Here is a 13937-nt window from a genome sequence, read left to right on the forward strand (position 1 = left end):
CCCTTAACAGTTTTTAACGTTTTTCTTTTGCATCATTTCTTTGTATTTTTTTGCACTTTTGGCCTTATTTTTATTTGTATTTTTGTACTTTTTTTTGTGTTGTATTGTTGTTGCCTTTCACCAAAGAAGAAAACGTGAAAATTTCTTACATTTTATTTGCACAACATTTTAATTTGCTTGGCATTATTGTCGAACGGTGAGAGGACCGAGGCGCATCCAGCTTCTGCAGCAAAAAGTTGCTACTGCTGTTGCTATTGCTGCTGCAGTCAAGTCGTCATCGTCGCGACGGCACAGTGGCGTCTCTTCCGATTTTTCATTGTAAAAATAATAGCCCTTATAGGTATTAGAAACAGGTTTGTGAATGAACAAAATCAAATATTTCTCCTACAGATATAAGTGACGATAAGACACAATTAGCTTTTGTGTTTTCTTCGCATTGAATACGCTTCGTAAACGACAGCAATTGTTCATTTTATATTTTTAATGAAACACTCTTTTGTTAAGCTACTTTGCACCACTGTGCATCGTGGACTCTGAAGCTCTGCAGCAAAGTTTGGGTCGGAGAGACATTGACATGGCTTTTGTGTGGGGTTGCCTCATTCGTTTATTCCCATTTTTACACCCATTTGCCATTACTTTCCTTATATTCTCCTATCTATTCTTTTAATTCTGAGCTTACGTTCTATGGTGTCCATCAGTTTTATGTTTGCTTGTCTGCCTGTTGGCAGCTTGAATGCCGTAGGTGAGCAGCTCGCTTCCTTTATCAGTCGTGCAATGAAAATGTTGAAGCAGCGCAGCAGCAGCAGCGGCAGCCGCATCATCGGAAAATTCTCAAGACTTGGCCTTCGCCATTCAAATGCTTTCGAATTGTTTGCCACCTCACAGATGCTCAAAGGCTTTTTGCTCGCTGTGAAATTCTCAAGTCTTTGCAGCTGCTTCACTCAGCAAATTGTTCCTGTGGTCACGACCAATTTTTGCTTCTTCTTTCTTTCTCTCTTTTACTTTACGATCATCAGCGTTAACATCTTAAAATACTCTAACCACAAGTTTATATATTTTTAAGCAAATTTTTATTGAATCGATTAACAATGAAAAATAAAAGCAAAAAAATAAATGGTTAGACCATACACACATTAGCTGCGAGGGTTAATCAAATATGAGCTTTATAATGCCGAGTTTTGTCTAGACAATGAAATTTCTATACAAACATCTTGCTTAGATATAGGGCACTGCGATGCTGATAAGATTCTGCTCATATGATAAAGCTCAACCGTATAAACTTTTGATTAAAACTCAGCAACAACAAATGAAAATGTTTTAGTTAGGCACTGCCTGACTAGGAGATATCCTGACCTAGAAAGCCTTCCCCTCCTCCTTTATATATTCAACATGTACTGTCATTTCCATAGCCATAGCAATAAATGTATTGCAATACTGAGTGCAATGCTTTAGAGAAAAACAATTTTTCGATATTTTGTGTAAATATTATTTTGCGGCAATTGCCGTTAAAGAGGACATTTGGGAAATTGCGATGTTAATTGGATGGCGCGCTGGAAAGGCAGGAAACTCTGTTGTTTTGGCATTTGGCTCATTAAAAATAAAACATGAATACAATAATTGCATAGAACGCACTAATTAATTTTATCTGCAATGGCGTCGTTTTGGCCAACTTTTTGTGCTGCCAGCCCTCCTGACTGCGACTGCTGCCGCTGTTGCTGCTGGCTTGCTATGGCGAGTCATTCGGGCAAAACGCTAATTACCGCAACAAAAAAAAAAGCGGAGCACCAGAACTTTTTGGCTGCAGCGCGAGTGAAAGCCAAGACCTGGCTAGCTGATGTCTACTTACCAGTGCATTGTGCTCCTTAACGGGCGTGGCATTTATCACAGGCTGATAGAGATTGTTGTTGTTGGTGCTGGTCCTATTGCTGCTGGTGTTGCTGTTGCCGTTGCTCTTGGTGTTAGCAGTTTTGGTGATGCTGTCGATGCTGCAACTGCTGCGGTGGCCATAATCCGTTTGCTGCTGCTCATGTGAGATGCCAAAAATGAAGGGACCAGTGGTGCCCGTTGGATTGCCCGACCGCTCAACATCGGTCAGAAAATCGACATTACGACGCGTACAGAAATCATCCTCGAAACGTGACGAGTGCAACAGCAACTGTGTGTGCGGCTGTGCGTGTGCGTGTGCCTGTGTGTGCTGTGTGTCCAGATAATTGCCAGCATCATGATAGCCAATATTGCGCGGCGGCGAACCATTTGCAGCTGAACTGGAGCTACAATTCGATTTGGTTGTGGCCGTCGAGCTGGTGGATGAGACGGCCTTAAAGGATTTCTCGCGCTCCCTATCAAAGCAGAAGTCACTGGATTGCGCCGTCGGTGACGGCGGACTGCCATACGGATAGCCAATGTGTGGACTCTGCAGATGCTGATTGTACTGCTGAGAGAGCGCATCGAAGTCGTTAAAGCCATGCAATCCTTTGACGCTGTCCCGCTTCTGTTGCTGCACATAGGGCGAGACGTAAACGTCGGCGCTGCCATTGACGTTGGCATTGGCGCCGGCACTGGCGCAGCCGTTAACATGGCCGTTGCCGCTGGCATTGCTCTTGCCCATAGCGTTAACGTTGCGCAGCGGTGGCAAGGGTGGAGCTGGCAGTGGTATACCGGCCATGGGCGTAGCTGTTGCCTTTTTCTTGCCACCGGCCTTGGCCAGCAGCAGCTGGGGACGTCGCTCGCCCAGCAGTGGACGCTGTGAGTTGTTGTAGGGATGATTGCGCTGCATGTAGGTCGAGCTTAACGACATGTTGTCATCATAATCATTCTCGAGCTCCACTTCCAATTGATTGCATTCGTAAGCATGCCCATAAATGGTCATTGCCGCCGGCCGATGGCGATCATGATGATCGCAATATTTAATCAGCTTCACATTGCCATTGGGTGGCGGCAATGGCGGCGCTGGCAATTGCATATTTTGGCCATGGCCACTTAAGGGCGCAGTATTGGGCGCACTGTTGCCACTGTTTGCCTTGGATTTGTTGCTGCTGCTGCCGCTGCCAAAGAGTTTGGCCAATTTGACAGTCATATTTGTGTGACGTTTTGCCGTAGAGCAAAAACTTTTTCAATTAAAATGTGTTGCCTGCCCAATGCCAAAGACAATGATAGTTGGCAAAGCTTGCCCCACACTGTTGCTGCTGTTGCAGTTGCCGCTTTAGTTTTTAGTTTCAGTTGGCGCTCGTCCTGCTGGAAGACAGACAAGAAAATATTTGTATTAAAGCTAGATTTCAAGGCATTAGCACAATTCGAGGCTGCAATACACTAAAAGAAATTGGAACAGACTAAAATATATTTTGCAAAATTCTTTCTTATTGAATTAATTATTGACATCAAATGAATAGAAATAAAGTTTTGCATAAAGCTAAAGAAAGATTATATTCTTTGATATTATATTATATATATATATATATATATATATATATATATTCATATGAAAATTTAAAGAAATATATAATTAGACCCCCTGATTTAAACTTAAACAAAATGCCAAAGCCAGACAGGCCCAGCGAATGCCCAGCGCTAAAAGTTTCCGTCAACTGCCTCATCTTTAGATTCTTTGAAACGTCAACGCTGACTGGCAGCAACTTTTGGTGAACCGCAACGGAAACTGTAATAGGATATGCATCAGCAAGAACATCAACTAGTTAGTTAGTTAGTTCGTTAGTTAGTTAGCTACAACAATGACAGCCACTTAAATTGTCCATTGAACGGTCTCTAATTCAATCACACACTCTATCTCTGTCTCTTTTTATTTTTTCTTTCTTTTTTTTCTCTCTCTTCCGCTTTCTCTTTATCTGTCTTTCTTTCTTTATATTTTGTTCTCCTTCTTTATATCGCTTTTATGTCCTCTCTCTCTCTTTTTTTCTTTCTACCTATCTATTTCTGCTTAATTCTTATTACAAATGTAATTTGTATACCAAAATAAAACAAATATATTAAATTAATGTTAATAATGTTTATAAATATATATTACAATCAAAACTAGTCTTAAATTGAATCTTGCTCGAAATCGGCATTCATCATAGTAGCTAAAAGAGTTTCTTACGGTAATATTTTGAGGCAAAAAGGGATCTGGCGTCACCAGAGAGACAGCGCACTGGTCTGAGAGATCGAGCTATATAGAGACGAAAGGCGCTAGCTATAACAGCCTAGTCTATTTTTTATAATATTTGAATTAGATTTCATGAATCTTGCCTTATAAGGGATCACAAACATTAACATAAAAATGGTTAGGGTATCTCGCATTCGGGCACTTGACTCGCTGGTTGTGAGAGCCATTAGCAGCAGTATGTGCGATTTAAGAGATTCGTGTCCATGAAATAAAACACATACACACACAAAATCAGCTTTATGAATCTCTCTGTGCATGTTACGCTGCTGCCTCTCTGCTCTGTAATCCACTGATGCTGCTATGGTCCAGTGACTCTTTTGCTAACTTTCGTGTGTATCTATCTGGCGGTCTGTTGATTTCATATCATTTTTAATATTGCAGCTAGGCGCCGGTCGGGCAAACGCCCTCAATGCTGACCACGCCTCCATCCGCGGGCGTTCACTGACAAAACGAGATTTTCCCGTATGCGTGAAGCCAGCCAACAAGAGCAACAAGAGCACGAGCACGAGCCACGACAGAAGGCAATGCAACACATGCAAAATACAGAAACAAGGAACACAAACAAGTTGAGTCGTTCAACTGATTTACTCTGTGCCCAGTGCTTTAAGCGTTCTGACACATATTCGAGCTCACATGGTTGGAAAATATGTGAAAATCTGTTTGAAAAGTTTTATTTGTTCGCGCATCGAAGGTTTTATTGGAAATTTGTTAACCTCGGCTCAATGAAAAAAAAAAAAGTATAAATGTTTTTTACCTAGCCAGAAATATTGCATCTCAGAGCTAACGTTACGATCATTGAACTCTTGTCCACAACTCAATGGCAGCGCTCTGTCAGCTATTTAAATGGTAACAGAAAATGCATAAATTGCAGCAGCCAGAAAAAGCATTCCGCCAGCAGTTTGCACTCGACAGAAGAGAGAAAAAAGCGGACAGAGAAAATGCTTTGAATGAAGGGGATGCACGGAATGCAACAGTTTGTAATTTGCGTCAAGAATTGAGGCAATAGCAAGCGAGAGTTGGCAGCAAAAAAAAATTAAGTGGAAAACAACTAAGTGTGCGCTAGCTGGGAGTGCCTGACTAGAAGATACCCCACAGCCCGTGGCTAGTCGATGAGCTTCCCACTGCTAACCTGGTTATAGATTGTCGCAGGCAGAGGCCAAGCCTCCCTTTGCCTGTTATATATAGGCCAGCAGAAACTCCCTTTAAGCAGTGTTAATGGGTATCGCGTTGCAGAAAAAAATTACCACTGGCTTTGACAAAGTCAGTAAGCCCGGGTGCGGGTGTGGCCAGGCAACAAGCGATGTTAGCGCTAGCAAAGCCGACAGTTTCTGGCTCACAATAGCAAAGTTCCCTTTGCTCTTGACACCACCCTCGACACATGTTCACGTCCACTGTGCACAGTGAGTGCGTCATGCTAATGAGAAAGAAGATGTGAAAGATATAGCACATGCTTTGACAACACGCAGGCAATTCAGGCTAACACAGCTAGAAAAGCAACTGCGAAAATTGGTCAAGCTAACGAATCTAAAAAGGAGAACCTAATGGATTAATTTAAGCCATATTTGGCTATGGCACAGTTTCGTCTCTTGTTGCTTATATATGAAATACTTTAATCGAAAGTTACTTTTCGGGGTTTATCTTGAGGCGGATCTGAGTAAATTCGGCTCATGTAATATACGATCAGAATTTTTTGCAGTTGAAACTTTGTGCGCTACTGCTGGCGACTTCCTGTCACGTCGGCCACATAAAAAACGCTGCAGGGCTTCCATTACACCAACTGACGACGACTGACAAACAATTTGCAACAAGGCAACGAAACTTTCGGCAGCTGCATTAAAAAACAGCAACAACAACACGAACAAAAACAAACACAACAGCAACGACATGAGGCAAACTTTATCAAAAGCGACAACAAAGACCGAGAAAGTATGCCGAGCAGCCGGACAGTCGAGTGGCTTACAAATGACCACAAAGAAATAGCCTGCTGAACGAGGAGTCGCTGGGATGGCAGGGAAAGGGTAGGCAGGTCTGCAGCATGCATCAGCCAGCGGCAACAATTTGTGGACACAAAAATATGCGTCCAACATGAGATGAAGTTATGTGCTGGACGAACTGGACTGCCCCGAAAGACAACAAATGCAAATTATTGTTATTTATCACACTTGAACAATATTCAACTGGACCAAGCATCAAATTAAGTAGTTCAAAATAAAAAAAAGCAACTTTGACATTCACTTAAGCTCAACTAATTAGGCATTGGGTAGACAGAAAGTGTATAGTCGGGGTATCATGATTTGGTACACATTTATGTAACAGGCACAAGCAAGTCTCTTCGATTGCATAAAGACAAAATATAATAATAGAGAACCCCGAAAAAGTCCCGTAAATGTCGGTCAATTTTTACTAGTTTTTAACGTTTTTTAAGAGCTGCATTGATAATTGGCTGTTCATAGAAATAGTAGTGCTGCATGGAAAAAGTTAAAAACAAATAAATATGAATAGGAGATTTAAAAACTAAAAAGTAAATTATTAATTAATAATTATGATTTTAGTGTGTAGAGGAAAGCAAAGCTCAGTTGAAAAGAAAAATCAAGGCAAAACACTTAAAGAAATGTAAAATATGTCTGGATACATAGCTGTTATGATATCTATATAATAAAATATATTCTAATATATCATGAAATATGATAAATATTAAAATATAAATATATATTTTTGTTTAATATAATTTTTTTCATTTTTATCATGTCAATAAAATTAAATTTGTTAGTTTGTTTAAAGAGCTCAAAATAATTTCACCTGACAACAAATGCCCCCATGTCTACAGGTAATGTATATATATATATATATATATATATATATATATAGATTAATGGATAAATTCAATATTTTGCTGCCTATGTAAACATTTTAAAGTGATTTTAATAATTATGCCAGCCTTATAAACTTACACAAAAGTAATATATATATATATAATATATATAAATAATAAATAATTTGCTTTTATTATTAACACTGTTCGACAAGTAATTAACATGAGATTGTTCTAAATGGCAGACAATAAATAAATAAAAATGATTATTTGTTTAATTGTCGAAACAAGGTAAATTTAAATGCAGTTGGAGACTGTGTGTGTGTGTGCAGCAGGTGTAAAGCTTAACAAAATCTAAAACCGGACTCGCTTCAAAATCTCTGCAAAACAACAACAAAAACAAGCAGCGCAACAAATGGAAGGTAGAAAATGAGGAAGAAAACTGAATTTGATGAAGCCTTTGTAGTGCTTGAAACCGGTTTCCCAAACGATCCTGCCAGACAACAATAAGATGCGAAACTTCAAGATTCAGCAGCAGATTCCGCCCTTATCGCATGCCGCAGCAGGTAGACGCAATCGCAAAGCAAATCGAATACAACTGATCGACCACGAGATACCCAATACTTTATTTTTGAGTGATTGAATTGATGGCATAGCTTGCACAGATATAACAGAAAAAGATGCCTCTGTTTATACTTAAATACACCTGCTTGAATCACAATGTATGTGGGCATGGTTGACTAGAAGATACCCTAAGTCCAGAGCTGCTTTCTCTTCTCTAAGCACGCATTATGCGATTTACTATACGCCTCTTGCCCGGCTCGGTACATTCCTCAACTATATAGCTAGTTAAATCTGCAAGGACCACTAATGGTCTCCTGCATGAATTCTACTATAGCTTAAGCAAGCAAACAATTGAATTGCCTTTACCCAACGCTAATTTTCTAATAAGTTCAGCTGTGAACGAATCAGCATGTGGCCAAAATGAATGAATGCAACCATAGCCGGATATGTTTTAGCCATAATGATGTTGCACACACTTGTACACATATGTATGCGCACAACTGTGTGTGGGACCCATTTCATAAGGTAGAACAATGCCAAACAAAGTTACAATCAATGCGCAGCTGCAGGCATTTGGTAAAGATTTTTGTAACGATGCTGAGCAGCTTGAGTTGTGCGGGCTCGATTAAGGAGCGCGTCTCTGGCAGATACAGATTTGGAGGCACTGTTTTTAATTTGTATTTAATCGTTTGCCGCCTCGGGCAGAGTAACTGGGCTATGCTGCCGCAGCCAAGTGTCTGACAGATACAAAACAATAAAGTCATAGCCAGCTGTCGTTGCAGGCGGTTCCGTCCGCATCATCTCTCCATTGTGCCAGCAAATTGATTAGATACAAAAATAAAAGAAAAAGGCACAGAGAGAGAAAAAACCAAGAACTGAGAATACGAAGAAGAATCATTTTCAAACACCGGGCCAGCTGTTGCCGAAAACAAAGGCAAGCAAAACAAAAAAACAGAGCCAAACAATAAACAAAAGGAAAAAAAACAACTAAATGTATCTCGAGCGTGTGAATTTTGTGTTCAAGTCTGTGCAGGTGAGCCAAAGGCTAAGCCAACTACCTCAGTATTGACTGCTAACCCTCGCCTCGAATGTCATAATAAAATCCCAGCCCGACGGCGATGCCCAAGATACAACTTCAGTACGAGTACAACAACAACAACAACAACAATTACAGCAACTACAACTACTCGATGCTCGATGCCACAGTCACAGCATTTTCCGGACGCCGCAACACGTTCCTCAGCAACTACACAGATAAAGAGTTGCCTTACTTAAAACTTTACATTTTCGTGCAGTTGCCGCACCGGGCATATCTTCTAATAGGGGTGTTGAGATTTTATCGCTCACGCGCATCTACAGAATGATTTTACGACAGCCACAGCAACTTGCTATTTCATTATCGGCACGTCATTATGTTGTCGCTGTTATACCCTGTAATTATTAAGACTGTCTGGAGCAAGGCAGCACCTTTACACCAAACTCTACTGGCATAATTCTCTCTCGTGCAGCATACAATGAAACCTCTGGTTATATGTGCACATTCAACCATGACAACCGACGCAAAGTGCAAAGTGTAGAGCACATATTTAAAAACTGATTTAAAGCAACAAGGGCCCGTTTGCTCAACCAGCAGATACCCTGCAACACACGTAACTGACTGTGAGTTAGAGCTACAGACAGCAGGATAACTCCAAGTCGTTTATTCTCGTTCATTTTCTTTACGTGGTAGCTGCTGACGCCAACATCAACGTCGCGTCGTCACATTAGTAAATGTTTATTTAGTTTGCCCTTTAACTATTTGGGCAGCGCTGTTGTCCGCTTGCGGCCTTTTCTTTGGAGATGCACCTTGATTAAATTCCTGGAATGGAAAAGAAGAAGGGGAGGAGGATCCAAGCAGACCAAACAGCCGTCCAAGCAGACAAACAGACGGACAACAACAACTACCAATAAACATTGTCGACAGTCTGTTGCTGCAGTTGCTGCTGCTGCTGCTGCTGACGCTGCTGTTATGGCTCGAACAACGTCGCTCTGAATGAAGCTCCAAAGGCCAGCATCAAAAGCCAAAAAAAATTAATAGGAAAAAAAACTCTGCTTATTGTAGACACTGGCCATTAATGATGTAGCAGAAAATGTTTTCAGCCTGCAGCAGCATTCGATAGCAACAAGAAAATGTAATGTGCAACCTGCGCAGCAGCGGTTGCAGCTGCAAAATGGTTTTCTGAATATGTTTGAGTTTAATAAAATTCTTAAAGACTTCAACTGAAAGCCTCACTCAAACTACATTAGGAAAAGAAGAACGAAAAAAAATCTTTTTAAAATTTGTATTTTGAGGGAAAACTTCAGTTCGGGCAACTTCTGTTGGGCATATTGCCAGCATTGTTAGGGTATATAAAGTGCTTTTAGCAGCGCCAAGCCCGCAACTTAACTAACAGAGAAGACGAAGACCTCACGATGTTCACAATCTCTTTAGCTGGGTTATTTCATGCAACAGCGTCCGCAGCAGCCATAGCTGAGTAATCCAACAGCAACAGCAAAAGCAACAGCAACGGCAAGAGCAACAGCAACAGCAACATTAACGACAACAACAACGTCTCTTCTTATCGCATATATTGAAAACTGCTTTAAACTAAAAGCCAAGCGCTGTAATCATATTTCACTCTGCCTGCCGCGCTTCTTTGTTGTTGTTGTTGCTGTTGTTGTTGAGGGTATTGCCACGTTTTACTGTGGCTGCCACTGCTGTTGTTGTTGTAGTTCTTATACCCAAAAAAAACCTCAGCCAGCCCGCAACAGGTAATTGATGCCGTTTTGAGCTCTGCAAGAACTTTTAATCAATTTTTCAGATTCGCTTTTGCTGCTGATTTTCTTTGGCAACAAAATCATGGTGTTTTTGTGGTTGTTGCCGTTGCTGCTGCCGCTGCTGCAAGGTGTTGCAAGTGACCACTAACAGCCAAAAGCGGCAAGCCAAGCTGCCTGCCGTTGGTTGGCTGCTCATGGCTCAGATTTATGGCCCAACCACAGTGGTTAGTGGCCAGTTGTAACTGTCTGCCAGAAGGAAATTGCACGTTGCAGGATCACAAAAATATTGTTAACATACTTTACGCAACCGATTGGCCAGCCAAGCAGCCAACAGCAAACCTTTTCAACTGTTTCGCTTTGCGTCGAATCACGTAATTGCATAAAGCTATTAATAAGACCACAGACCGACAGATATCTAATGCAAACGTTGCTCTTCATACTTCTGTGAGCACAGCGCAAGTTGCAAATGAAGCGACCAAAATTTTTAACATTTATCGATAATTATCGTATTTGTTGCGCTACCTTTAATGCTGTATAACTTCGTTTTCGATAAATTAAGATTGATTATAATCTTTTTTTACTACTATTTTTATTTTAAAATTTTGTAAGTCTTTCAAAATAATAATTAAAAAAAAAAAATAATTAATTATAGTATGATACGTATACTTGATAATTTTTAATAATAATAACAATGGATATTATTTGTTTTATTATTTATTTTAGAGTGAACTGAGATGATATATGCATAAATATATGGAAGATTTACTTAATTCACATTAAATATTAGTACAACATTAGTAACATTAGTCATTACGTTATGAGAGAAGAATGAAATCAAGCAGAGGTTCCAACGGACAAACCAATGACAACAAACACTTCATATGGTAGTCTTCCAGTGTTTTGAAATTCGGGCAAAGAACGAGGTTTGATAGCGAGAGGATCGCTTCGACCAAGTGTGATGCCCGTGCCGTTGTAGAAGGAACCGAACGTGGCACTAGCAGAGAGACGGCGCGTAAAGAGAACAAGCAACACAGAATGGCGACTGGGGATGAATCAGAATCAACCCCATTCCCGATATTTATTTATTTAGTAGTAAAAGAAATGATTGAATAAATAAAGTTGGACTTTAAGCACTGTCGTCAAAGGCAACACTCACTGCTGAGCTCCCCATTTAAGTATCCGGTACTATTCCAGGGTATTTAGCTTAATTTTCACTTTGTGGTAAGCTACGTATATTCAACTCTGGCTGAGTTATTATTTTAAAGTATGCAGCCGCGGCTTAAAGCTTATTATCTTCGCGAAGCTATTCGTACATAATTATAGAAATTACAGAAATTGTGTGAAGGGCAGCACGAAAGGCCGTAAGGTACTAAGAACTTTAACAAGCGAGAGCTGGAGCGATTAGGGTTGGACTGAGAGATATATAATATGGAAAGAGAGAGAGGGAGAGGGAGATACGAGGAAATATATGACTGGATCATATTTATATATATTTTTTCGGCAATCTCTGTTGTTTCTCTTCTATCATCAGGTCCTATACCTGGTGCGATCTTTAGGCGCAATCTCAGGCAATTTACTGTATTAGCATTATACGAGACTTTGATATGGCTCGCGTGCTTAAATATGTCAGAGTGTTAAGATATTTATGCATTTCTAGCATACAAACAGTTGGCCGCTATGCAATCAAGTTGGGTTCCCACTCCAACTGGCTTTATGTATTGCATTTGGTTGCTTTAAATCACATTTAATTTGCTGTTGGACGGACAGCAGTAGCTGTTGTAAGTGTCTCGTTGTTGTTGCTGTGGTTGCTTTGCTGTTGCCTGAGTGGCAGCATGAGCAATTAAGTGCATGCAAAGTTCATTGAGAAGAGCAGCAGCTGTTTGGCCTTTGTTGTTGCTGACTGATGGTATTTTCATTGCTCATTTTCTGCTGAGCTCTGATAAATGCATACTTTCTTATAAATATATATGTGTGTGTGTGTTGCGGCCCATAGCATGGCATAGCATAGCACAGCATACATATTTTATGAGCGTATATGTTTGTGCACGCATATAGGTTAGAGTTAGGTGCCCCACAGATCGCCGGAGCCGGGCGCGGTGCAACCGGCTACCAACACATGTGCATTTAATTGCCAGTTATGGCAGCCATTTGACTTTTTTCCTTTGCCATTTGCCGATTTTCCCTGCAGTTATTGTTATTGCCATTGTGTTGCTTGTTGCTGTTATAAATTTTGTGCTCGACGTTATAAATTGTTTTTACTGTAAGCATTTAAAAGGCCTATGCAGCAAAGTTTGCAAAAGCGCCAGACCGGCAGCCAGGCACTCATTCAGGCGGGCAGACAGCAGCAGCAACAGCAACAACAACATAATCTACAATGAGAAATGCTATAAAAACTCTTGCTGCTTCTTTTAGCTGGTTTATTGTTGATGCTGAAGTGTCGTTTTCGTTATACCCAATATACCCTGTACCTATATATAAATGCATCTAGTGATGCTGTAGTTTGTCTATCTACACTAAAATCTATTTCTATCTATTTCAGATACATTTTGTATCTAATCTAGGCCATATAGCCTTATCTTCTATATTCTACTGGTATATTTTAAATGCTCGAATGTTCATAGTGAAATAGCTCACAAGACTTATTTTCTTTTAAAGGGTATTTCAAAGTCGGCATGTTGACTTTCCCTCTGTAAGGTTTTCATAGGTCGTTAACATTTTCTCAGCGCTTATCCAAAAGGCAATATGCAAAGCACCGTTAAGTGTATTTTAATTACGCCAAGTGAACAGCAACAGCAACAACAACAACAACAACAACAATAGCACTGTGGGAAAGCGAAGTCATAAAATAAAGTAAAAATAAAACATTTTTAAATTCGTGTAAAATACAACGCTAAGCTAAAAAGCTAACATAATAAAGCAAATAGTAATTAAAGAATTATAATTATATAAACAATTAATATTAAAGGCTTGCTAAAAGCAGATAAATCAAGAGTTGAAAGCACTCCAGTAGGGAGTGCTCCACTATGGAATGCCCGGCATTGCCGTTTGGCAATTCGAATAGCGAAATACGCTCAAGCGTCACATAAATATATTGTGACTTTAATTAATTGACCAAAGATTCCTTAATTGCGCAACTAATTTAAGAACTATAATTAAAAGCACGCTTGTTTGCTGCCTCAAGAGACCACAGAATAATCAAGCTGTCGTGGCTCTTTCACATACGCGCGTAAATATCAATTAAAAGTGCAAAAAACAAAAAACAACAACAAAACAACTATCTACATGTGTTTGGAATTGTATCAGTTGTTCATGTGTCATAGTCTGCAATTAAAAGTGGGTCACATGACAGAGATAGATAGATGGATATAGGAAGAGAAAGAGAGAGAGGGAGGAGGTAGAATAGAGCAGAGTAGAAGCTAAGCGCAACAGAGGTTGGCGCTCAGACAGCCTCAGCCTTTGACATTAGGCCCAACTAGAGCGATCTTGGCATGAATATGCCAGCAGCAGATGCCTTAGCTTTGACTCTACGCTAACTTTTCTAACTCACATATTCAAATTTGATTAGAATCTAAATGCAAGAAGATAACTGCTGTAATAATACAATTC

At 40.1% G+C, this 13937-nt stretch overlaps 1 protein-coding gene across 3 annotated transcripts in view; it reads right to left on the reverse strand.

The window, feature by feature from the left end:
- LOC111603190 overlaps nucleotides 1-13937 on the reverse strand; it is a 58792-nt gene that overhangs the window by 23235 nt on the left and 21620 nt on the right. For 2 of the 3 annotated variants that reach the window (XM_030223457.1, XM_023320674.2), the window contains one exon: nucleotides 1847-3234. In XM_030223457.1, coding sequence (XP_030079317.1) covers nucleotides 1847-3076 — 1230 coding nt within the window. In that variant the 5' untranslated portion in view covers nucleotides 3077-3234. The remainder of the gene's footprint in view (nucleotides 1-1846; nucleotides 3235-13937) is intronic. The other variant, XM_023320673.2, reaches the window with a different exon arrangement.

The sequence above is a fragment of the Drosophila hydei genome, unplaced genomic scaffold (assembly GCF_003285905.1).
Source record: "Drosophila hydei strain 15085-1641.00,03,60 unplaced genomic scaffold, DhydRS2 tig00000211-arrow-pilon, whole genome shotgun sequence".
In the NCBI taxonomy this organism is placed as follows: domain Eukaryota; kingdom Metazoa; phylum Arthropoda; class Insecta; order Diptera; family Drosophilidae; genus Drosophila; species Drosophila hydei.